The sequence below is a fragment of the Anopheles ziemanni genome, chromosome 3 (genome assembly GCF_943734765.1).
Source record: "Anopheles ziemanni chromosome 3, idAnoZiCoDA_A2_x.2, whole genome shotgun sequence".
Classification (NCBI taxonomy): Eukaryota; Metazoa; Arthropoda; class Insecta; order Diptera; family Culicidae; genus Anopheles; species Anopheles ziemanni.
This window is the reverse complement of record NC_080706.1, coordinates 1,099,200-1,126,518: the sequence shown is the minus strand read 5'-3', so window position 1 is coordinate 1,126,518 and position 27,319 is coordinate 1,099,200. Positions and strand designations below refer to the sequence as shown.

The window sequence follows — 27,319 nt, the reverse complement described above, 5'->3', positions numbered from 1 at the left end:
ATCCTTCCCCGGGAAAAGAACTAAGCCGTTGGCACTGTGATGGCATGTCATGATGGTGAGTGTCGAGGAAAAACCACAAACTAACGAAACCCATAATGGTGGCTGGCGCGGCGTTTGTAGGATTTGGAAAACAAGGACCAAACACCCGTGAAAAAAAAGCCCCCGTTAGCGCCAAGATTCTACATCGCAAGGAAGGAAATGATTTATTGCACACTGCAGCGCGGATTATGTCGCCCGGTGTTGGTGTAGGGCTTTTTCCCCCCATTGTTTGGCTAACATTACAATGAGCGGAAAAAAAGAATGAACGCTTTGCAATGGCGGTCAGCAGATGGAAAGCCATCCCTTTTGGAAGCGGGAGGAATCGACGACCGGTACCGGTTCTAAACTACATAATCTAGCGAAAGTTTTCCCAACCACAGCGATTCGTAAGCGAACGAACAGTAGTAGGACTGTGGGGGAATTAGGAAAAAATATGAAACCTTAAAAAAAGTTTGATGAAAAAAAAAACTGTTTGTACCGCTCGCTGTTGATGTTTTCCCCTTAGCGAGGTTACAGCATGATGGAAATGGCACTTCTGTTGCGCACCATCGAGCATCAACATTTGCATAATAGATAAACTTTTCCTTCATACGCTTTTCCGATGCTGAGTGAGTCGATTGGTGTTTCCATTTTTTCTTCTTTGTTCGGCTTCCGAGCGTCAATATTCCGAGTGGCAGTTGGGACCCCCGTTACATAAATGCTTTGACATTTGAAGATTACGTATTGTGCGTTGCTTATAGTTTGTGTGTAGTTCTACTTTGTTTGTTCAACTAACTTTCCCATCGCACATTGGTGCATTGCAAATCTCGATGTTTGTTCGAAAGTTGATAAACCGTTTCCAGTTATTCGATTTAAGCTATGTCCCAACTATCTTTTCACAAGATTACTGATTGTGGTGAGCGACAAAACAATTAGAAAATGGAACGAAGAAACAGTCACCCACTTTTCCAGTGACAACAAATGGCAGCAACTTTCGCTGGCTTTGCCTTTTGACATGGTCGATAGTTTTGTTGTTCTGTTTGCTTCTTTTTGTGTGTCATCCACTGTTGCTTTTTCGCTGCAGTCGCTTCGTTGCGATGAATTATGGGCGATATTGTTGCTGTCAGGGTTGTGGGATTTGGGCGAAGTTTATTTGTGGAAAAGCCGGGACTCGGAAAGGCAAATTTGTAGCTCGTTTCGCCATTCGCCCGTCTTGATGTTTCGTTTCCCACGAGCTCACGAGCGGTTCCAGAGCGGTGGTCGGACTCGTTGGAAGGAGGTTCAAAAATAGTGCAGCAAATGATTGTGAAGAATTACGTTTATGAATATGAAAAATGAAACTGCATTCAAATGAATCATTCAGAGGGAGGGCAGAGCTCGGTCGGTAGCTTTGTGATGATGAACGGTTTCGAGGTAGCATTTTAACGGTTGGTAAAAGTTTAAACGACTCTAACTTTCGTTACAAATTGTTAGACTCGTGGTCTATAAATGCCCAGGATCAGAGTGTTTGATTGCAGTTTTAAAATGGGTTTTCAACGAATGGGTAGGAAATATCTTTTGCATACATGTTTTTAGTCGAAATTGATTCTATTCTCACAACTTGCCTTTAGTGACAACTAATGTATTCTCTCCCTTCCGGTTTTTCAACACATCAGCCCCCTATTACTGTGCAAATGGACTACAAATCCCAAACCATTCTTAAATCCTCAATTTAGACTCATGTCGATAAGCCTCTTTCTAGTTTAAAATTTCTCCATCTTCATTTACAAACACATCCGTTTATGGTGTCGACTTTTTTTTCCCCACTTCCATCCATACTAAGCCTCTAGCACAACGAGCGCTTTTTACATGGTTGGTGTTATAAGAGAATCATCGGTGCGGTTTGGCCATGTTTCTGTAATTTTTGTTCGCTTGGAACAAGGAGTCGACCGAGCCTCGTGGAACGTGGTTGGACTGTTTGGGATTGTAACGGGCAACGCGTTGTAATACGGTTTCGCCGATTAGGGGTTTTGTAGGACATGGTGTTCCATTCAAAACATCGTCTTTCGCCCCACTGCATGCGGGGTCTTTCGCTTTCCGCGTTGAGGAAGGTTACAAAAAGCTGACAGCGGTGATAATAACAATGAATCCGAAGACATGTTGGTTTGCCGGATGCAAGAACTCTCCCGTTCGTGGTGAATGGGTGAAAGTGACAGAGGCAGTGAAAAGATCAAACGAAGCACTGGTACTTGGCTTCGGCGACACAGTCGGCGAATAAATGAAGAATCATAAGGTGAAACTTGTAAAGGTGGACGAGTCTTTCTCGTCTTCGTTCCGTTGGGTAACGGCGAAGGGCTTGCTTGTATTTTTCGTTGTAAAAGTCTCCAGCCGGGGTGAAACCTCTAAACAAGCAGCTCCCGTGCCAAAGGCAGGATGAGGAGACTCTCGTTTCGAATTTCAACCACTCGCTTTCCATGCCGGTAGAACCCGAACGAACGAAGCTACGCCGCCGGCGGAAGGCATCGGAGCGTGGCTTCCTTGAAGTGCTTCTCCGGCCAGTTCGGAGAGGGAGAGGGGAGGGGAGGGGTCTTGGATTTCGTTCGTTAGGTCCGCCGACTCGTCACGCCGTATGTGATGCTAAATGAGTGTGACTTGAAAAACAGCCAACGCTTAGGAAAACCCCATACTTCCATCGCCACGGAAAAGCTTCTCCAGTTCGGCGGAGTGTCGTGCATTGTGTCAGCGGCAATGGGGATTTTCCGGCGAAAACGATACGGGAGGCGGTTACGGGCATGGAATGTCTTGGCATCGTGTTTGCTGTGGGAAAATTAAATGACAACGGCAAAGCAAACGACACTTTCGCGAGCGACGGGAACGCAGCGAGAGAGTGTCAAGTTTCTCGCAGAACGTGCAGCAGCTTAGGATTAAGGATAAACAGCACAAATGACTAATGAAAATAAATGGGTCTCAGATAAGGCCAACGCCGCGCCCTGTGGAAATGGTGGGAAAATGTAGGTGGGGAATCCCCTTTCGGGGTGGAGTGGAGAGGAAGACACACACCGTGCACGGCTAAGAGCACAACATATGAGCGCAATGTGATGTGATGTGATGAAGATGTTTTTTCAGCCTTCCGAAAGCCATCATCAGGGAGGGACGGCATGACGATGTGTTAAGTAGAATGGTATATCTGTGTGCGTGTGTGTTAGGAGGTATTTAAAGCAAAGCATGTGTCCATGAATGTGTCGCAAATCGATCCAAACGGTACCGATATAGAGCGCCATTCCAACTCGACCGTGTTGTTATCAAACTGGGGACGACCTATCGAGGAAGCTGCTTCCAAAGACACGCTAGCTGGAGATGGGCCAGCATTAATACTATCTGCAAACAGTTTGTAGCTATTGGAGGACGTTTTATGGCACTTAAAAATGTTCTTCGGTTCCAGAAGTGGATTGCGAGAAACATCCCATTTCATATTGTAATTAAATGCCCTGGTGCGCTAGGATGGACGGTGCTTCCAATACGGAATAAAATACAATTCATAGGAAACGAACAGGCAAGGGAAGGAAAAGGCACTAGGAAAAACTGGACCAATGCTTAGAAAATTCAAAATGCCTCTCAATCGTTTTTTGTTGTCCTCCAAGAAATAAGGATGGCTACTTAGGCCCACTACCGTACCATGACGGTATCGACCACATCGCCGTCGACCAACCTTCGGAAAGGTTTACGGAGAAAATCGACACAGAAAATGTGTTTTACATACTTTTTATGCTCGAAAGTGGAGCGCAAACAGTGCTTCATAAAGCAAATTACATTTGAGATAGGCTTTCGCCTTGAAAGGCGAGAAGAAAAGACCGAAGAAGAAATGTTCACCCGAATGATTTCCGGGAACTAATTTGATTAAATCAACAAGCTGGTCCCTTGGTGATTGAAGTGATGTTTGAATCTTGTGTTCAAGGACTCTTCTCTTTGTGTCGTTGCTGTTCTATTAACTTCAAAAATGGTTATTAAAATCGTTGGCGTATGAAATTTTTATAAACTTGTCTGTAAACCTTTTTCAATAAAGGACTCGTTTCAGATTTGGAAATACCAACTTTAGTTTTTTTGGATAAAAAATGGGACTCCTCTAAATACATTTTCCTACATCAACCGTGTCCTTTCTCTGGAAGTGTGTGTATTATAATATGCTCCAGGTACGATACCCTTCGCCCTCACCACCGGTTGGTGAGATGTATGGAACAATTGTATTTTTCCTTGCCGTGTGGATATAAAAAAGGAGCAAAGCCGGAAGATATATAATGTGGTTTTGTTGAGCATCCTTTGCTACGACATTTTCCCCCCTTGCCGGGACTTTGCCCGAAGTAGGTAGCGGGGAGGCGAATAAAGCGGCAAGCATTTTGAGGAAGAATAGGTGTCAGCGGGAAAAAGGGTTTAAGCTGAAAAAATATGATCCATTACCTAGTCCAACTGCACCGATAAAGTGCTTTCCGCCAGTGTTTGGACCATACTTGGAGAAATCTTGGGCAAAATCTCGTTCGGCTGTTCGGCATGCGGGTGAGAAAGAAAAAAAAGACAGATAGAGAGAAAGAGTGAGTGAGTGAGCGTGAGAAAGAGACGAGGGGAGCGAGTTGAGTGTGTGTGTGTGTGTATGTGTGTTCGTTGGGATAGGAGAAAGGACCAGTGATCACACAAGACGAATTTGCAGTGAAACAGTGAGCAAAGGATGAATAAAAACGCAGAACGTTGGGGGTGGGGTGAAATGAAAAACTACATGTTTGCCCGGAACTTTTGGAGGGCGAGCAACGTATGCTATGGGTGGAGGTGGCCGGGATAAAAACAAGGCAATGATCACGTGCCACGAAAAATAAAATAGAGCGTAAAGGCCGGAGCCTAGCCTACTGGAATGAGGAAGCAGCAGTAGCAAAGATATAAGAAAAGGTTGAACATAAAATCCTCTCAAGGTGTGGTAGGCTGTGGAAACTGAGGTGGAATTGAGCTTTTAATGGATTTCCAGGCGAAGGCGTAGCTGGCCGGCGGGTTTCAGAGCGGGATAAGATTTATTTATGGTGCCGTACTCCTTGCCTTACCAAGCCTCCCAGAATGTGTGTTAGTGGTCGGGTGACAAAACATTGTTTTGCTAGAAATTTATGTGTTATTGGAAGGTGTCAGTCGGTTTGGTTAGCAAAGCAAATGATTTGTAGCAAGCAAAGACTGTGGCCATCTTCTACAATTTCCATGCCTCATGACCTCGGATATCAGCAGTTTAGTAACAAACAAGTGTATAAACATGAACGATTAGTTCCAGTCGGAATGGCCAGCAAATCTTTATCGGTTCTATTTATATTTTTCAACTAAAAAATATTCATTTTTTCCATCCGGATGAGCATAAGTTGATGATAGAAATACCATTTTACAATGGAACCATAAAAGAGACATACTTTTTCCAACGACTGCCTGCCTGCCTGCATTAATGCCTATTGTAGAGTGCCAACCTCCTTTTCCCCCTGCTCACCTTCCCGCCCAAGGAATGTCAACTGGTCGCCCAGAAATGGATGAACAGCCGGAACAAGCGAATTGACCGGCAACCCGTGTTTGAGAAAAGAGAAGTGAAGAATGAACCGAAAGATCCCAAAGCTTTTATCCCCAAGTCGAAGGTTTCCCTTTATCCGTGACCTTTCACTGTATCGAGTTTCCTTATGGCCTGACAGAGAGCGGCAGCTCGGTATAGCATCGGTTTAATGTGTCCCGTACTAAGGATTCTTTTCTTCGGTGAACTTCCTTTCGGGCCAGTTGACAAAATCGCTCCTATTGTCTGGTCTGGTCGAAGGACAGAGCGTCCAGAGTTTCCATTTTGTAAACGATTGGGAGCGCATCAGTATTCCTCCAAATGCCCCTCCATTGTTCGTTCCATTTAAGGCGGTGGTTCTATGGTCAACATATAAGCATGTTGCCAATCGTATCACTTGATCCGTCGTATCTTTGGATGATGGGAATTAAACAAGCAACGTGTTCATATGAAAAAGTTTAACAAACGATACTAATGCCCTTTCCCGAAAGCATCTTTTAGTTGCAGCTTCAAACTAATATCAAGAAAATTTCTCACAAATTCCCTTGGTCCAAAATTTTTTTGCAATAAATTGAAAGATAGAAAGAAAATTTACCGACACATAGAACAGAAACCGGAAGCAAAACGAAAAGGTATGTGTTCACGTAAAAGGCATAGAAAATTAATAAAAAAAAAGTTTATTTTAAACAAAGGCAAAAAAGTTAACGAAAGAAAGATAAAGTTGGGACAACAGAGCAAGAGAAAGGGGGGTTCCAGAGACCTGAGAAAATAGCGTTTGCTTCGGTTTTGTGCTACTGACCTGTGACGTCCAGATAAACGGCGAGATTTATTTTCGGTTCCGTGTTCACCTGGCACTCATAAATTCCGCTATCTTTCTGCTGTGCATACTCAATTTTCAGATCCCAGTCGTCCGAGTCGGGTGGATGGATCACGGAAAAGCGCTGATCGCCGGTGTACGTGTAGATGTTGGATGTCAATATGTGCAAATCCCTTTTCCGCATCCACGAAACCTGTGAGAGGAAGCAGAATGAAAGTAAAGGCATCAGAGGATTGAACGCTTTGTTAAACTTCACAAGATAACAATGATAATTAGTCGAATAATGTCAGTTACAAGGTTGTTTAGTTTAATCAGTTGATTTATTCATAGTTGGTATGAAGTATAATACCCTGCCATGATTGAATTGTCCCCGAATCACCAAATTAATCTACTGTGTGATTATGAAATCAATCTTTTCGCTCAGTCGTAACATGTGGTATGGAATGCGGTCGACATTTGATGGGTAAAATTAAACCTATGTCCTTTAATCTTTCAATCATTCTAATTATTGCAGGTTGACAACATCAAACAACGTCATGTTCTGTACTAAACCACACATCATTCATTTCCACGAGCCTTTGAGAGTATCATAATGCACCCAAATCACGTCGCTAAACTTCAAATTTGTTTGTGATTGGTGTGTGGTAAAAAGTATTCCAGAGTAAGATTTGTTTTCTGAAAAACATGGACAAAGTTTTTCTGCACTATAAAGAAATTGCTATGTGCAGCTCGTGCACAGCTTAATGCTCTCGCAACCATCAACTAATAGTGCATCATTTTTCTCTGCCAATAGTTCGTCGATTACACGACTCGTCTACTTTCAAATTCTGTCCTCGTTCCTCGACGAGGCAAGAGCCATGGGGTTACATAGATCAATTAATCATAATACGTCATAAAAGTTCATGAAAATTATTTCTGTCTAGCGCATGAAACATTTGTCGTTTGTCGGTGAAAAATCCTGTATAAAAAATACAACAACATGAAACCTGGCGGTGAGGAGTTCACTATCCTTGCGAGAGGATTCCGGGTCGCATTCATGCATGAGGAAACAGCACATCATACATCAAACAGGACGTCGAGTTCCAGCTGCACGAACGTCTCTCGTCTGTTGGCGAAAGCGGAAAAATGCGCCGGTGTTTGCATTTCCGGTCGTATGTATTTTTGGTGAGCTATTTTTTCTTCACCCGATCCGCGGCATCCCTTGTCGAGCTGGAACAATAGATGTTTTTGTTGTGCCGTGCCGTGTGTTCTGTGCTATGTTTGCCAGTTTATGCAGCGTGGATCGTTGGCTGCCCTATGCTCTTGAAGACTGCGAACATCCTCTATCAAACAAAATCCTTGTCGCCGCACGGCCAGAGGAAAGCGTGAGCGGTTTTCAGCTGAATAATTTTGTTTGCCTGCTCTCGAAATCGAAAAAGTGCCAGTTCGTGCAGTAAGCACCATACGGGGATCAGGCAGTGTGGGAAGTCAGTAGCGAGTCCCCAAAACCGGTGATCGTGGCACGAAAGCTGTGCCGGGCTGGGCGTAGCACTAGCATGACGAAAGGTGACAGCATGGACGTGAGGTCAGAGCGAGCCGCACCAGTTCATGTCACCGACACGCGACGGAAGTCCCGCCGATTGGAGTTTGGTAAAAATCCGAAAAACACGCATGGAAAATTTCTGTCGCCGGCACCCACGAGTATATGACGCATGTGTCCTGCGAGAAAGCAACACGAATTGATGAATTATAGACTGAATATTTATTTGGAATTTTTTCGCACGCATCAAAAATGGGTGCCTTTTGCTGCTGGAAAGAAAACTGCTGGCCGGCCCGATTCACGGCTGACACGCTTATTCCTACTCATCGGCACGTTGTGGAGATGAGTGTTTTGCATACTCCATGCGAACATCCACTGCACTGGTGAATGGAAAAGCGAGGCGAAAGGGTGACACGCGGCGAACCGTGGCAAATGGAAATGATGGGAAAAATGTCAGCTCAATTTGATTTTCCGGAGAAGTGACAATTTGATTCGAAATTTTCCCGATGGGCCCTTTCGCTGCGGTGCCGACACTGATGTAACCGGTGTGTGATTCCGCGAGCGATGCGAGGGGGTACACGAAAAAATAAATGAAATGAGTTGGAAGGGAAATAAACATGTTTGTTTGGTGGCTGACGAGTTGGATGGATAATTTGTTTATGAGTGGATCGAGCCATAATGAAGTTTCCATGCCCGTACGTGACCGGTGCCGCATTTTCCGCAGTTGTCACTTCAGAATTGCTTAAAGCGGATGATCCATCAAACGCTGTCGAGGATATTGAATTAAGTGCCTTCCGATGCGGGACCGACATCATCCGGATGATTTGTTCCGTTTGTGCCGCTGCACTCGCTTCGGGGTCAAATGTGGCTCCGAAGACATTGTGTTTATTTTCGCATAAATTTGCGTACGGTTTTCTGCGTATGAAATGCGTTTTTAAAACACACTTTCGAATGAGCATTAACAATTTCACGTCAAGCACATCGTTAAGTCAACACCCCAAAATGGGTGAGGTTTGTTTGCTCTACGTCACCGCAATACATTTAATATCCATGATAAGCTCATTAAACCGCAGGGCAACGCGTTTTTGAATTATTGGAAGGAATTTTTGTTTGACTTTTCGTTTCCTCGCTGATGAACAGCACGTTCGCACATCATCTGGCTTTTTGACGGAAACTCCCGGGGTGCGGAGATGTAAACAGACCGAACCAAAAATTAACCCAATTAATGTCACACAAGTGCGATGGGAAAGTTGTAGGCGTTGGCAGCGACGTGTGGTGGCAAAGTTTTCCACGCTCTAATTAAAGGGCACATCTTCCCGGCTTCGTGCTATCTAAGCGCGGGGGAAAGCTGAACCGATTCGATGGAAGTTAAGTTTACGTGACGTTTTGGGAGACCCGAAAACCCCCGAAAAGCTGATGGTGGCGTGGCTGGAGGCGAACATATTACCGCGGAATACGCCCCGGCGATGGGACGATGGCCTTCAATCAGTCCCTTTATGCGAAAGATAAATATCCCATACGTCTTTTCGTCATCATATCAAATGGCAGCCAAAAGGCACCCAGCCGGGTCATAAATGGCAAAGTTTCGGTGCGGGGAAAATTATTTCAACATTTTTCTTTCCTGTCCCCATCCAAGGAAAGGAATGATGGTGGTGGTGATGGCTAAGGGTGGTTGCTTAAGAGCGTGTAATCGATGGGCCGCGGGCTAGAAAGCATTCTCATTCGTCTTTGGTGCGCCTTACGGCTACGCAATATAATAAATTGAATTGCCCTTGCCGTGGGTTATGTGGAATCGAACAGGGTAAGCCAATTGCCCCGAAGAATCCACGCAAAGGACCCACAGCACAGCACCGGGCAAGGCACCGTACGGGGCAACCCACATGAGCACACCGCAACGTCCACCACTATGATATATTATTTTTCAATTATCGGAGATTTATTTAATTAAGAAAATCATTTACGCTGTTAGCATCTCGATTGCGTTATCAGGTTGCGGTGTTTCGGTTGTGCGTTGGTTGTCTCCTTGTAGCATCTGTGTGTGTGTGAATGTGTGTAAGAGAGGCACACAATCCGGACGGAAACTCCCTTTGCTTGGAGGTTACTTCCAGGAGAATTAACAAGAGCTGCAATACGATTGACGGAGGTTAAAAACTGTAGCAAACAAAGAGGCGGAGAGATCGATAATTAATTTCATCAGTTTTATGCTTCATTGAATGAACTGGGACAGCCCTGACTGCAGCAGTCATGTGGAAATGGTTCCTGGAAGAATAATATTTACTATCCACCTGACACGGTATGGGAGAATGAAATTCAAAGAATTGCAACCACAGATTACTTTCACCGTCTGGTTGGTTGCTCAATGCGTGTAATGTTTGTCGAAACATGTTTGAATTACAGTTCAGTGAGCTGTGTTTTCAAATTTGTTTGTCACATAAGTTTTCATTCCTTAAAAAAACCGATAAATGGTTTAAGGATTTGCGTTATCCATTAATTTTGTGCAAGACGAAGAGCTTTCCAAATCAAGCTGCTTTATCTCACACGTTGCGGACGTGAAGTTTTGCATCATTCATTATAAACTCGGGTTATTGTTTTGGTACGAGCAAGCTGTTGCGGAGTTGTAGAATTTGTTTCCTCATTCTAGCTGACGCAAATAACTTTCCGTCTCCTAGGAACATATTTTTTGGTGGCGCCCAGAAAGCGCTGCTCGTGAAACAGGACCCGCGATAAACAATTTTGAAGAAAGTTTATGAGCAAACAGGCGTTATATCCTAAAGTGTATCGCGCCCATACACCAGTGTAACCTATGTTTCTGGTGGTACTACATTCGGTGGTCTGTTTTCTCTCTCTCTCTTCACACCGCCCTGTGTGCGGATGGTTGAAATACCGGAACGTATAGCTTGTGCCTCCTCGCCCTTTGCACCAGCTACCAGGCGCCTCCATTTGCACCAGCTACCAGGCGCCTCCATCGGAAAGGGTCGTTGTGTGTAATTAAATTTCACATCCTAGGCCATGGCGATAGGACGTGTAGCAGCCGTGTTGAGCCACAGATTGTCGTTCTTCCCACTTGAGGCATGGTTAGCCGAGCTCGCATTACGGCAACCGAGTGCCGACGAATTCGCAAACAGCAAAATTTTAAGGCCGGGCTACATTTCGGCGGCGTGCAGTGGAATTCAATTAATAACCCAGCCAGTGTGCGGGCCCAGCCAGGTATGGGCCAACTTAAATAATCTTGTAGTTCGAAGGAAATGGGTACAAAATTTTCCCCTTAACACGTACGCCGTAGGTGGTCCACTTTAAGGCAGCTTTTATCGATCGGACAAAATGCTCCCGGGGACCCGTTGTTTGACGTTGCATGCCTAATCTATCAAGCTGCGAGCAGTACATTCGCGTGGCATTAGAGCGTCGCGACGTGCACAAGGACTGATTGATTGATTAAATCATCTGTTAAACAGTTTATGTGTGAATAATTTAGTCCACCGTATTGACAATGGCCGGAGATGGAGCGCACTGGCAACCCGGTTTCGGTGATACCGGCCGAATGAGCTTATGGCTCATCGAGCCACGCTCATTGGCACAGTAGTGCCGGTACAATGGAAGCACGATGATGAGCCTGCGTATAATAACGGCTAATGATGGATTTCGAATAACGGTTGAAGCATATCCGCCAGGGCTTTTCGGTGGCCCGCAACCAATTGAGTGAACTGAGCCAGAATAATGAACATTTCCGTTCGATTCCATTCAACGCATTAGCCAACGGTGGCTGTTGCATTGCATTTGAGGAATTATAGAAAATTGTTTAAAGGAGTGACGTTTTTTTAACCATGATGTTTTTTATTGTTGGAACGAATGAAACCTTTCACCTCTTGGGAAATCACTTTTCCCAAAAATCCCTACGACAAAGTATACTAAAGGAATAGATTAGTTCCCTCGGGCAAAGAAATGTACAAACTGTTTACGGCCGCACGAGCAAGAGTTCATCCCGCTTCAGCAGTTGTTTGGCAGTTCTTACATTTCCATTATCATTCCGGTACTAGTTGAGTAAGTTTCTAATGTATAAATTAGCCTCAGATTGGCCCACTCCTGCAAACCTGTCGTTCACATTCGCGCCTGCAAGTGGAAACCCATCGAAAAAAAAAGGAAACCAACATATCTTATGAGTTATGACATCGAGCTCGGCGTTCGTCGCGAGGGCCCCACCGGGTCGAAAATGTTGGCACCAGCAGTTTTCTAAGCTTTCAAAGTTTGCCCCGCACAAGTTGCCAAGTCAAAGTGGGGCTCGGAAGATTGCAGCGCGCGACTTTGCGACGGAAAATACAACCACAGAAGCAGACGCACACGTTTCGGACACCGGAAGAAAAGGAACCCCATGGAACCGGAGTCAACTATACAAGGGACCATAAATTCTGCTCACCCAGTGTCTTTTTGTAACGCGTTGTTTCTTTTGTGGGGAGGTTATTTTTAAGGTTTGTTTTATTTCCCGGCCCGAACTTAGCGCCGCCTGGACACGCGCGCGGTGGTGAGAAAGCCAAGGGGTTCAACATGATTTATTTTAATGTATTTCCATTTATACTATTTCCGTCTGCTGTGAAATCCGATTTCGTGCTCGTTGTGGTTGATTTGCACGAAACGGCATCGCAGGCACGTGAGTCGATGTGCGGTTTCCACGCGGGGTCCGAGTTTCCTGCAAAGAGTGTGTGTGTGAGTGCCTTTACAGAACTTTTACGAAATTGTTCCGGAAAAAAAGCCCCACACTCTTCGAGGTCGTGGTTTTCCAATGCGTACTTTTTTATGGCACTTTGCCGTGGCGCCAAACTTCGAATCGAACGCTGTGCAGAGAAGGACGCATTAGAACACGGCCCGGACTCGGTGTGTGACAACACTTTTGGCAACGTCCGACGTACAAGAAGTTTTGCAAGTCCACCCCCGATGCAATCGACATGAACGCTTATTTTTTTGTCGTTTTGCTTTTACCTCGTTTAAACTGCCAATCGTCAATCGACCGAGGGTCGAAAGAAATGTTGATCTGGAAATCTATATTTACGGCCACTCAGCCACATTCGGGCGAATTCGGGTTGCATTGGGCGAATGGTGTGCCGGACGGACGGACACGGTTTGCGTGCGCCATGTGCCAGCATTGCAAACTTTGGGCTGACCACTACCACACCATGGTTTCGGGTTATACACTCCCAGTGCCGTTAAGATAAATCACTGGTGTGTCATTCGCGTTCAACTAAAACCGCTGACAGTGATGTATTATGGTGAGGAATTTTTATCAGCTATTCTTAAAATGCTGGTTTGCGTTTGCGTCGGATCCGGAATGGCGGTCTGAACCGCAGGCGTTTTCGCTGCGTCCCTCAAGAGGTGTCGGGTCGCTTTGAAGCTACCCGAAACGGAGGGATATTAACCACCTCACAGCTTGACGCTAGAGTTGACGCGCTTTGTGTAACGTTTGGCTGCGTCCGATGCGGGACAAAGACGAATGGGAGCATTACTCGAGCTACCTGCTGCTAACCCTGATGCACGATGCCGGGTTACGAATCTGGTGGTCAGTGGAAACGAACCTCTTACCAGGCTGAAGCTGCAACCGGTTTTCACCGTAAGGCAGCAAACTCCAAAGGAACAATTCAGGCATGTCCTGAGGTTTACACAGGATAAAAGGTTCAGCTAGGAGAGTATAAACTGAAGCTGAAATAAGATCAAATGCACGCATGTCATGCGTGATGTATAATCCACATTCGGAAAACAGTCAAGTTTAGTAAAACTAATCAATCCTGTTTCTGTGAAGCAAATTAATGTTGATGTTGATGAATGAAGACATTCAACACACAAAACTTTTTCTCATCTCTTTAAGTGTAGAAATCTTTAAGTATAAAATCCCTCAGATGCAGAAAAATGCAGCACTGGATAGCTAGTAATCAAAGCTATAACCTAGTTTTATGCCACCATGCGGATCTAAGGTAGGGCATGTAGTTACAGCTGGCCATCAATGATGTCCTGGAAAGTGTCGCACTTAGCAGGAATTCAATAAAACTGTAATGTGCACGGTTTGGCGTGTGGCGCCCTCCTTTCCGCTGAGCCAGTTCCACGTTTATCTCGGGTGAAATCTCGTTACCGGCTCATATCATTCGCTTTTCCACCGTTGGCTGCGAATGGTTTTATTTTCAATTAGGATTTACAGCACTTTAAACTCCTAATGACCGTTAAACTTGCTGGAAATGGAATTTTCCACCGTGTTTTCCTCGCCGCTCGTCGTCTTAGTGTCTGACTGTTGTTTTCACCGTGACCGTGTACACACGCACGTAAACGGTGGTGGTGGTGGTGGTGGTGGTGGTGCCCAATTTCAGTCTCCCCAGGTGGCGGAAGCCCGAGAAAAGCGCGTCGAAAATAGCGACGATAAAGATGTCGCTCTGTCACCATTTTTGCTTGCCGTTAAAGTGTGTGTCCGATAAACAAACAGAACATCATGGGGAAAACATTTTCTCATTTCGTCGCCGGGTGCACACCTTGACGGTGGCCGAAAGCAAAAAAATGGTCAGCATTGAGGGGATGCGATTGTCGAAGGCACGGTTGGGTGGAGTGTGCAGGAGACAAGGTCCGGGCCCGACTGTATGGTACCCAGCAGGGATTTAATTTTTATCACTGCTCTCTTTCTGCGCCAGGGTGGTGTTTGTGTCATTTTTAATATCTTTCCACGAGACGATGTCTGGCCGGGGTTGGGGTGGGAGGGGTTGAATTCGGACAAGTCAAAAGCCACGCGGCATAGTGTCTTTTAACGCGCGCGGAAGGTGAAGGTAAAACGATCGTCTTAATGTGCCCGGATGGCGCCGGGTTGGAGCGAAATCCGCGACATTTAATGACGCCCGTAAAGCAGGCACGCCGAAACGGTTCCGTCAAGTTGTTCCCTCAGCGTAAACAACTCCTCACCGGGGCCGCGATGAGCGAGTGCGAGTGTTAGCTTATCGTTACGCAAGCCTATATCACCGTAATTGGCTTATTATGGGTGAACGATGAAATATGATTACATTTGACATCACCCATTCTTGTAGATGAGTTTCTGTAGCTGGTTTTGGCTTCTTTCATTGTTCAAACCGTGACGGCAAAGATTTACAGTTGGCGACACAAATACTATCAAGCTATTCAGGGCAAGTACCTTGCATGACCAACAGGTATTTCCAAGGTTCTTTCTCAACGAGTCGAAGAGAATGAAATGGAAGAAACCCGGTATGGAAAAACGTACAACGAACGAAACAAAAACTCTAATTTTTTTGTGGCACAGTGAAAAGTTCCTGGCGCCCGTTCAGTGCACGGTACTCTTTTCTGCACAAGAGTGGTGTAAAATTTTCCTAATTTTTACGACCAACAAGCTGAAAGCAGACGAAAGGGGAATGGGTAGGTTAGTAACCGCTGCCGCTTGTTACCCACAAACAAATGAGCGCGGGGAGGAGCTTTCTTCTTCGAAGGCGAAGTCTTGCAAGTTCCAAGTCTTTGACACCCAGCTTTTACATCGGTAGGTCGTAAATCTGCCACACTCTGCGCGTAGCGAGCTAATTACTTACCGAACGCGATATTGCGAGATAAGGCAAGGTTTTATGTAATCTTAAGGAAAGCTTTCGGTGATTTTGTGAACGGTGAAGGCAATGTTAAGGGCTATGGTAGCAATGTTTTTCTGTTTCAAACGATGCATAGAAGATATGTTTGAAAAACTTTAAATTATTATCCTTTTCTAAAACTGAACTAATCGCATTTTATTGAAGTGTGTTTTTAAGGTAATTTTCGTCACTTGTATGATTTATTAACCATACTTTATAAAACATTGGGTACACATTGAAATTACAGAGAAAATTCATTCCACAACGAGAAAACGTTAAATTTATAATAGAATTATCTTTGCCAGTAATCTACATTCGCCCTGGGTTTTACAACTCCGTTCGTCCGCTTCGATTACTCTCCGGGTTTGTTCAATTTATCTTAATAAACACTTCCGCTATCTTCACCGAACGGGATGCAGGGCCGAGGAGTCAGTCATATTTATGGAACGCCGGGCCAATGAGGATGCAAAAGGACTGAAAGGCTGATGCCGATGGAAAACCCTGGTCCAACATCTTATCTGCTTCACGGCAAGAGATAGCACGACGGGCACACGACACGGGAGAAATTAAAAAGCGCCTTCGAAAAGGGCGGGCAAAAGATGAGAGCAAACACAGTTTGTGTGCTTTAGCACGCAGTTTAGAAAATGATGGAGATGCTGCCCGGTCTGTCATTACACTGAGCTGTGAGTTGGGCTTGGGAGTTGAAAGCGTAAATGAAATTACACTTTATAATTAAGACTCAGTCGGCCGCTAGGAACGGTGCCGATGGTTTCATGAACCGTAAAAACTGGGAAAAGTCAAATATTGTACTAACGTATTAACATTCGGTTGCGAGACCATCGTTAGAGATAGTTGAACCTGTTTGAGGGAGGGCCGTAAAAGCATTCGAGAAGCTTCAATCGACACAACTAGACCTAGTTGTTTTGCGCGAACCGACAACTGCGCCGCTTTAATTCCCATCTGATAAACATTGATTTATTTCCATGCAATGAAAATTGAATTCTTTCGTAGTGTTTACGAAAAGACTTAAAGACGACAATAAACTAAAAAGTCACGATCACAATAGATCGTTGAACAGTCTTTTATGGGGAAAATATGTTCATTTGAATTATTTTCAAATCCTCCACAAACGGGCCACAGCTCGGGAAGGCAGTGGGTACTTGGACGTTCCAATTTAACGGTTCACCTCACTTCAATTCTCGGACGTCTCGGAGCGTTTCGTTCGGGTGGACGTTTCGCTCGCCCGCCAAGAGCTGGACACGAAACGGCATGTTTAGGCTAAATCCCGGCCCTTAATGGAAATCCAACCGGTCGGACAATGTCCAAAGTGCTTAAGTGTAATGGGTGAAAGGGGCGCAAAACAAAGCAAGAACAAAAAAACGCTAATCCCGAAAGATAGCACGAATGGAGGTAATAGAGAACGCCGTTCACTCGTCGTGCAAAACAAAATGGCTGCATGTTGTTGCGATGATGCAATGATATCCACGAGCACCAAAGGGCGAATAGCGTTTGCGTGACTTCGCTAAGGGTTTGAGGGTGATTTTTGGCAATGGCCACGAGACCGTGGGATGTTTTCCATTTTTTTCATGTGTGTGTGAGTGGAGCATTCATCCCGGATTCACGTAAGTCCCATTTTGGTGCAGTTGTCGGAACAAGACACGCTTTGCGCCAACGACGTCCACGTGCACCATGTGGAGGGATGCATTCTTCGCATGACTGGCCGATGACCACATTTTTGCTCGCTGCGGTGCATGTGGCCCCACCTTTCCCACTCCGGGTGCTCTACCTTTTATTATCCTACCACCTGTTTATCTGGTTCCACGGGGTGTCGCACGCGTTTTCCTTTTTTTTTTTTCTTGTTGCCTCGATGCAGCTATTTTCCATTTTCATAAATTCAAATTAATGCTCACCTTCGTGCGCTGGATCCGACGGTCGGTCAGCGGACACTCACACAATCAGACAGGTTTCAGAGATCACCCTTCCCCCCTCGGTTATCCCCATCAGTGGACGGGGCGAGCGAAAATGCTGCCATGCGGTCGCTGACCGATATGGAAAGTCTGTTGATGTCGTTATCACCTCCTCAAAACCCCAGACAGAATCTCCCGAAGGCGTTATGGTGGGAATGCGGTTTTTCTGTTGAAGTTTTTCCTCGTATTTATTATTTTTTTAGTTTTTTTTTTTTTTTGTTTTCGTTGGACTCTATTCACCATTATTCGAATGAAATTGTCACCGTTCCTCGTTCGAGGTTCTACGGTTCGAGAAACTACGCTGTGTCGAAGTGGAACAAATTTACATTCCCGACCGTTATATTCCACGGAGACTGTGGCAGGCGATGGGAAGAAACTCGTCAGAGCTGGCTACGGGAGACCACTTATTAAGCAATTTTTCACTGTCGAAAATGGAAAAATCGAATGGGACACGTGTTGGTAGATCGATGGCATTTCGGGCCAGCGCCCGGGATCCTCCACCCGAAGCTGCGAGCAAACGGAACGTGGGTTTGATGATTCGCTTTGTGCCGTTGTTTCGTGCTCGCATGGGGCTTTTTTTTTATTTTGGGGCACATCGTTCTCGCTTGTGCATTTGGAAATTTTGCAATAAAAATGAAGCGATTACGCCCGACCCGCTTCGGCATCGGCCGACATGGCAGACGGTCAGCGGAAGGTCCTCAACAAATTGCGGTCGTTACAAAGTGAACCCCAATATTACTTTCTTGACAGCTTCCGGTTTTCGCCCGGAACCCCGGGGTTTTCCCCGATGATGACAGGGATCGGTGCCCGGGACCGGATCGTAAGCCACAAACCGACCTGTCAGCAACCGTAACACCTTACGTACCTTCTCTTCCATTCCCCCTTTCCCTCGCCCCCGGTCGATGCTGCTTTCGGTTGACCAACAATTTCATTCTACACCAGCGTCGATTTGTCCACCGATCGCTGACACGGGAACGGAAATGGGAAACATTCAAAAGTTCATTAGCAGAGTGTGGCAATCGGTGGTTATTTTTCTCCTAACGCCGGCCGTGGTTGGTTAGCCTGCTTTCCCCTCCCCCTCTTTACGAAGGGATCACCCAATATCGCTGACACATTACAATTTTTCACGAACTCACGAACAAAGCCCTTGAAAGGGTAGGGACGTTACATTGTTTACCAATTTGATACGATCGACCGCTAAGCGCATGATGATGTTCGGCAAATTTCGGGGAAAGAAGGGTACTTTTTCTTTTATTAATGTTGCTTTATTGCCGATTGGATGATAATCTTTTCATTATGATCAAGTAAACCTGGTAAAAATGCCTTTATAAAGTGCCATAACGAATCCTTTTTGTATAAAAAAGCAACCCCGATTGTAGGCAATTTGTGAACAAAACAACTATAATCAAGTAGTAAGAGTATGAATTAGCTTAAGGTATGCAATTATTCACTCTAAGTTCACTTAGCAAAGGGGAGCTAAAACCTTCCAATTCTACAAGCATTTCCAAGGAAATTGTTAGCTAAATTACTTTCAACTCGCCAGCAAGCTCCACCTCCGAGAAGTAAGCAGCAAAAGAACGCTCTTTAGGAGTGACTCGAAATAGCACTTTTGCCCATGGAATGTTTCGCAATTAACCAGGAGTAAAACTGCCAGTATTTGCCATTGCACCACCGTAGAACTAGACTCTTTCCCTCCGAATGTAAAGAGTTTACAATGGCAAGTGTACCTTCGGGAGAAGAAGCGAACCAAGAGGCTCTTCTGTCCACTCTTCAGCTGTGCGCAGCAGCTTCACTTGACTTCTGTTTCTAACCGTTATGTTGGAGCAAGTAAGGCTAAAGCAACAAGAAGAGGTCTATCTGTCGTGTTTGCCCAAGGGGGTAAGCGGGGGGGGGGGGGGGGGGGGGGGGAAGAAAAGAGAAATGCGTAGAGTGGAAAATTGGACTTTCCATGTTGGTTATCATCGAAGTAAAAGCAAAATTCCATAACAACCTCAACTCATTCGATCACATCCCCCCACCGTCGCATTGTAACACTTTAAAACGCTAGGTGTCGATGGGGTCCTGACGAAGTTTATTCCTTTTTGTGGTGGTGTTATTTGGAATACATTCCTGCGGTTGCCGGTGGGGATTGTTGTCGATACCATATGGGCCTAAACGGGCAGATATTAAACCCTCAAAAGAAGTAAGTGCTTGTAGTGTTACAGCAAATGGAAAGAGATCAATATATTAAGGGAATGTTTCAGAATATTTTTGGACTATAGCTAGGCCGTGGTCACACAACTTATAATGTAGTTGTGCTATTTTGCTTATCTCATCACTGAAGAAACAAAATTGCTAAAAACAACTATCAAATTTGCCTGTTCATTTAGTGTCTACATCCAAATGGGTCAAAAAAGGCAGCTGAGCCGTTTCCCATCAAGTAAATGTTGAGAAGTAGGTCAAATAGAGTGATCATCTGAGGAACCAAGAATCGCAAAACCCTGCCCACCATCACGCTCATTAGCAAATCGTTAATCGATCGACACGTCATCATCGTTTGAATGAAGCATGAGGCGAGGAACTACAGGACAGCAAATGCAGCTGTCAGCCCTAATACGCTCGACAGACTATCGAATTGATGTCACCGATGGCTGATGAAACTATCGCACTTTGGACGGGGGAAAAAAAAGCCGAATCAAAATCGATACTTTTTCGTGAGGACTGGGAGTCTAGAGGGAAAACGAATGAATCTAATTAAGACGTTGTGTACAGGGCAAGCAGTGCTAGGTTTGATGCATCTCAAAAAAAAAACAAGAGGTAGAAGCGAAAGGAAAAGCTTAAGCAAATGTGCGTACGAAAACAGATGTGTTTTTCCCCCGGAGACGTACCCGGATTTTCGGTGAGTGGTACTCGGGCAAATTGGGAGTGCTCGCTCCCAAAGTCCCTGGAAGCACCAATGAATAAAAAAGCGGGTCGATGGAGCTGATCGTCCGAAGGTTGTGCACAACCCATTCGTAGACGGATTGCCCGCAATCTAGAAATACGGTACGCATCGTAGCGTGTAATTAAGGGCGATTCGAATTTGGCCAAAACGGTAATGGATCTGTGTGCCGTTCGTAGACTCGTATGACTTTTGATCTCAGTCCACAGCAGTAGAGCTGCTGTATTTTCTTCTTTCACTTTCATATACTTGAACGAATTCATTGGAGAACTTGAAATTTGTCAATCGCAGTAATTCGTTTCGGGTTTGGGGAAAATTTGTGAAGAAACAAAAAGTCTCCCGTGAGAATTAAATTTGGCGATTCCACGAAGCCAACAAGTGAAACACATGACGTTCGTGATTAAAATTTAAGTACGAAGTATGTAATGTGGTTATCGCCGTTCTTTTCGCCTTTCATATCTTAATAATACATGTAAGACATTCGTCCTGTTGTCGTTCTCGGCTGACTCGTCCCTTATGCCATTACAAATTACACCGATAACGATAAACCGTGGCCCCATAATGAGCCACCGATGAAGCGCGTGGACGCTGTGCAGTCCCTCTGCTTTCGAAAGGGGAAAGTTTTTGGGGCGTGAGCTTGGAGCTGGAGATAGAAGTTGGCGCCGAGAAATTTCCTCCCGTGTTTCTTGGCGAATGTTTTGAATAATAAAGCAAGTCAAATCTAATCATGTTAACGCGTCTCCCGCGTTCGCGCGTCTCACGTGACGTACCTCCCTCGCCCCTTTTTTCCATGGGTAAGCCTTCAAGATGGCGGAACATCGTGCTCATATGGTGGCCATTGGTGTAGGAGCGAAAGTGGGAAGCGCCGTGAGCGTAATCAATTTTAAATTAGACACGTTCTCATAAAGCCAGCCAACCAGCCAGCAGCAATCTTGGTGGAAAATAAGAAAATCCTGCTATCCGCCACGTCACGCACGCCGTTCCACCGTGCCTCGCATGCTCTTTATCATTCGATCGACTGTTCCCTTGCCCACGTTCGATCCCGCTTTGGGCCACGTGGTTTCGAGCACGTGAATGTATTACTTTAAGAGCATATGTAAAGTTTTCTTCCTACGGATTTCCGTGTCGTACGCACTGTCACTGATTCGATAATTATCCCAGAAACACATTCCGATCAGGGTGTTTGCGTTTGTGTTGTGTTGGTGTCTACAAGCTTTTGCCCAAAATTTCCCTAGAAGATTCCTCGCCCTAGCTGTGGAACTTGGGACTCTCGCCCGAGGGCGGGTCAGATGGTGTTCTAACGATATGTGCTTACAAGCCAGGGGAGCAATGTTTTTGGCTCGTGCACCGGGCATGTGTAATCGTCTTTTAAGTACCAGATTTAACGCAATTTAGTACACCTGCTAACAGCAGCTCGACAGGTTCTCCGGACCGGAGGCAAACACGCCGATGAAGTTCTCGTGTTACTCGGTGTACTTGTTCGAGATCGAGCCCAGGGAAGGGGGGGATCTGGCCGGGGGGTGTGGGTCGATTGAAACCACATCGCACAGCAGAAACGAACGTTCGATTTCGTCTTTGCTTGGTTTGGGCAAGGGATGAACAAAAGGTGAAACATTACACTTTAAGAACAGATAAGCTTAGTTTGAATATTGTAAATGTCACTTTGTCACGTCGTTGGCCCGTTTGTTGGCACGTAAAGGCTCCACCGGGCGTGAATGTAAATTGCGAAAAAGTGTGGGGAAAATGTATCCAACTGGTACTGGAAGGTACCGTGCCTGAAAGGCTGGCAGCTTCATTACAACGATTTGATCGAAATTTTGCCTTCGTTGGCTGTTAAATTAATCTTTCAGCAGCGGTTCGAATGCCACACAAATGGCACCAAAAAACGGAGTGGAGTAGGTGTTTGTGAAATGGCAACCGGGGTGGGGAGGTTTGAGACTTTCGAGAAACAAATTAGGTGGAATCAGAGCACATCATATCACTCGTACGAAGCGCGAGTACTTCCCAACGATAATGTGCGCATATCAAACAGTATAATTTTTCCCTAACCAAATTTCCCTTGAGCCAGAGGACATTCGCAAGATCGTTATTGTTCAAAAGCAGATTAAAAAAGCCACCACTTGGCGGAGGCAGCTCGAAAACATCCCAGAAGATGATGAGCAACCATTCGTCTTACTTGTAATTGAATTTAAACGGCGAAAGAAGCGGTTTTATGGCCAACAAATTTACTTACCAGTGCTTTGGCACTCGCAAAAGAAAGTGCCCCGGCACCAATTGTGCCGAGCTTCTGGGCCTGCACCAGTTGTTTTAATTACACACAGTGAGCAAAGGCGTTCCCACAAATAAATGAGACACGTGACTCCCGCTTCTCGGAACCGCGCGTTTATGCATATGGGAGCCATTTCTCAGCTGTTACAAGGAGGAAATCAGCGTGGGTAAACTTTTTGAAAGCTTCTCGGTAGTGAAACGGTTGCGAGGGCCGAACACCATAAAGGACAGTCGTAATGGAATAGTGGTAATAAAACGATTCCACCGACAGAGCACTGACGATATAGTGGGGAAGCCATAATTATTAATTTAATTAACACAAATAACAAATGGCATTCGATGATAACGAGCGTTCAAGCGTCCGAGGCTTCCTTACTTTCAACCAGAGTTCCTTTTCATCGGCAAGATGCCCTTCATCACCTCGTACAACAACTCGAAAAGAGCCCTAGTGTGGCTTCTTCCGGCCTTTTCGACGCCGTGCCAAAAGTTGTCCAATTTTTTAACGAGTTATTTATACTCTCCCAAGATTTACGGTTGCATGCTTGTGATAAGAACAACAATCAACACTTCCTTTGCCACTGACTGCCGCTTCCCCTCACTTGGCCACCTTCATTATGTTGTCCCTTTCCGAGGGTCCTTCCCCTCCGAGTCCGGGCTTTTACGGTCGTGAAAATCCGATAATGGGCTGTTGATAATAGAATAAATGAACTGCGAAGGAAGTTTCTAGTTCGCTTTTCTTTTCGATTGGTTGAATTGCCGGCCAAAGCCCCATCAGCCGCTGGAAGGTTGGTTAACGCGCCCTCCCCCCTCGGACCATGAGTGTCCATGGCCACACCCCAGCGCTGTACAGCGTCGTTCATTTATTGAGCTTTTTTTCCTTCCATTCCATTCCTTCAGACCGACCGAGTTTACACCCGACGGACCCGAGTTTTAATCCTTCGACCACCAGCTTCTCGTTGGCCATCGGACTGACCAAAGCCAGAAAGTGGCTTCACCGGATTACGCTCGTAGCCAGTTTGAAACAGCGCAATTCACTCGTGAAACGCAAAGTCCCGCTGGATAATTCCGTTCCCAATTCCTGCCTCCCGTTCGGTTACTTCGCGCGTTGGCCACTTCGTTGCCACATGACGTTGCCTCCGAGTGTTTCGAGCAGAGAAGGGGATGGGAAAAAAAACCCTGGGAAAAACAACACAAAACTTTGTGGATAAACAGGAGCAGCACCCACGGGGCGGCCTGCCGGGAGCGGCGGAAGAATTGAGAAACTTTTCAATCGAAACGAATCGCTTTTCCCACTGTTCCCATCGACGCCTTTTTTCAATTAAACGATCTCGTCATGCGATCGATTTTTACGGCCCCATCAGGCCCCTTTCCCTCGTCGTTTTGTAGTGTGTTTTTTTTTCATCATCCTTTCCCCCCCCCCCCCCCCCCCCCCCTTGTCAGAGAATGGCAAAAGTTTTGCGGATACGGATTTGGCCAACTATTTGGCCTCACCCGAGCGCGTGTGGACGGAATGCTGGAGGCTTTGCGGTTGAGCAGTCTCCAGGAGTCAGCGTAATTCGTTCTGCATTAACATCCGATAAATTTAATCCTCTTTCAAACTTTTTCGCTTTAGCGGAGACCCATTGCGGGTGCCTTTTTTTTTGCTATTGTTGTCGCTCTTATTGCAGAAGGAAGAAGTTATTTCGTGTTGGTTTGCAATTTCGTACCGAAGGCGCACTGGTACGATTCGTTTGGATCGCTCGAGGAACGGTTCAATTTGCACTACCGAGATTCCTCGATGTTGTGCTGAGTTGTGGCAAAACTTTCCCATCGTCGGGTGCATTTAGTTGGTGAGTTTGTGAACCGGTCTGGGGACTGAACGGCGTAGGATTACACGCTGTTACAACTGTATTTACTGCTGTCTCATAATCGAGATCTGTCAACTGGCGCAAAGTGGACGATCGTTAACAGTTTAATCTTCCAACGGGTCCTTGACCACAAATTACTCAAACTGAAGTGCAAATCCGTTCGTTCCGTCTATCCGAATGACACCATTCATCCACTCAAAAGTGCACCTTGAATAAATATTTTGATTCGTAATCACCATCTTTAAATTAAAGCTAGGGACTGTCTCTTCTGCCCGATACGCACCGTTTGGCATTGATTGACATTTTCAAAATATGGTGAAATAGGTTACACGAAATTCAAAATAGGAGACGCAACAAACACTTTTGGCCTCGTTTTACTTGCCTTGCGGATTGTTACTTCTTATGAAATCATCGTTCTTATTGTGCACCGGCTCGTAATCAAACCTCGACGCAAATTTCCGTCAGAGTTTCCTGCTGCCTTCCTCTTCCCCTTTTCTTAGTCCCTTCCTTTGGCTCGAATCCTTTGGCATTGGTGATGACGCTGCGAGCGCGTTTTGGTTCTCGGATTCCCTCGGGTGATTGATTTCGATCAATTTCACCGCTCGTTACCGACTGTTGCGAGGAGGGTGTTTTTTTCTCTCTCCTTATTTCGAGTGAAGAGGAAAAACCTCTTCCCTTTTGCTAGAAACACGATTACACAAGCACCCCGACGGGGGGTCTATGTTCTCTCGTTCCTTTTTTCCCAAGTTTTTGGTGGCCAAGGTAAAACATTTCGGAGGTGCCTTTCCCATGTCAGCGGTTCGTTACGAGCAAACGCGTGAATTAGAAAACTCCCTTGCGTTGAATGGGAGCTGTAGGCCGGGTACGACTGCCGGCTCGGTCCTCGAAGCTGGTGAGGATTAGTATCCTTTCAAGATCCACTTAAGGGTCCATTTTCAGGGCGTCGGAAGAATGTCGGGTGGATTCGACTGAGTGGTCGAAAATAGTGCTGTAGCTGGATCCTCGACCGATTTCGCTGATGCCGACAAATGAAGAAGAGAAAGGCTTCCTCCGCGTTTGGCAGCAAGGGCGTGTAAAATAAATTTCCATTTTCAATTATGTTTGCATTTCGTCCGAGAGAGGGTGTTGCCTGAAGAGGGTTCTCGCGATGGTCGATTCATTCGAGCGCCACACGCCCGGACGCGTGTGTTACGACGCATGGATAGGAATGGCGTAGTCGATCGTTCCTGGTACGGCAACGGAATGGATAGATGGCTGAATCCTACCGGTTCCGTCCGGTTATCAGTCGTGCAAACACCGGTGTCCGTTGTTTGTGGAAAGTGCGTTCGAGTGCCTGGTTCCTACCTATCGGTCGGTAACGGGAACGACGTATATGTACTAGGGACAGGTTTTCCATCTCGACGAATCGGTCACGGGTTTGAATGTTGATTACTTGAGCAAATTCAATGGAAGCGCTCAGAGGAAAAGGTCAGAGGAATGCGAAAGGACGGGTTGTGTCTTTTTCCAGTCTCAACCCATCCGCTGTCTTTTCGTGCCCCACATAATCATACCGCGGACATAGAGCAAGGGGAGGTTAACCACCCGTCGGTATCATGGGTGTTGCCGAAAGATTTTGGATGAAAAACTTCACCAGTGAGGTTTCCCCGTCGTTTGTTTGTTCAGTAAATGATTACCAAACAGTAATCTGTCCACTAGAACAACATCGCAACATGACATCCTGATGCCGGGCTGGAGCTAGGGTTTACTAGGAAACCCAGGGTTGGCCTGATTAAATTAAACCTGGGATAGCCAATTACTGGCCCTCCAGGGTACCTTAGTGGAAAGTGGCGGGGGAAAAAGTGGCCACACTGCCGTGGCCGACACGACAATCAACTGATGCTAATTAATTCGCCTTTCAAGCGCTCGGAGTGTGAGTTTAAAGTTCGTAAACTTTCCTTTCGCCATCACGCCGGTTTGCTAATTGGCCGTTGTCGGAAGATTCGTGATAACCTCAGTGTTATTTTTGCGGTAAGATGGTTCGGTAAAGTCTGAGAACCATCGTATCGAGCTTCTGATGGGATGTTTTTCTAGTATCGAGTCCAGTTCTTTGGAGTTCCTGCGGGAACTTTCAAGGGGTATGATACCAACGGTTTTGCAGATGTGATTGAAATGGACTGGAGCAAGAGGTAGTGAGTTCCCCAGTTTGGGCGAGCATCATCATCAAAGTCCTCATTATTTCTGTTTTTGACTTTTCCAAAGGCTTCAAGGCTTTTAAGAGCCATTATTGAAGGGAGGCCCGATTTGTGCTCCAAATCCATAGCTACCGCATCGAACCGGGGCCCCCGCTTTTCCAAAGTGAAGGTCGTTTTAGGTTGGCTCGTTTAACGAGCATTAACATAATCTCGCAAGAGGATTTGTATCACCGGGTCGAAGCAAAAACATTAGCCCGGGCGAGTGTGGGCGATAGGATCGATTCAACGAGTCAGGAATCCCAACGGCATCAACAACGGCAGGATCAACGAGCATCCGAGAACGGCAACTCCACCCGTGATCTTAAGTGACTCCTAAAAAGCGCCATCCTCCATGTATCCACCAAATACGAGCCCTTCGAACAGACACACAAGCAAGCAAGCAAGCAAGCAAACAAACAAGCAAAACTCCTTCTGCTTCGATAAAAAATATCTGTCATATTAAATGGATTCATTCTTGTTTTTCCTTTCGCGCTCAGCCTTGCCCCGGATGACCATTACCGATAGCATCGGAAGTATTAAGACTTTCGGCGCATTTTCGAACCAAAAAAAAAAAAAAATCAAACTTGTTTGTTAGTGAATTCCGTTGAACATTGAATTGTGC

At 45.7% G+C, this 27,319-nt stretch overlaps 1 protein-coding gene across 1 annotated transcript in view; it reads right to left on the bottom strand.

Moving 5' to 3' along the window:
• LOC131289011 (uncharacterized) overlaps positions 1-27,319 on the bottom strand; it is a 63,501-nt gene that overhangs the window by 18,561 nt on the left and 17,621 nt on the right. The window contains exons 3-4 of the mRNA XM_058318202.1: positions 6,360-6,570; positions 4,453-4,533 (exon numbers count right to left, since the gene is read on the bottom strand). Coding sequence (XP_058174185.1) covers positions 4,453-4,533; positions 6,360-6,570 — 292 coding nt within the window. The remainder of the gene's footprint in view (positions 1-4,452; positions 4,534-6,359; positions 6,571-27,319) is intronic.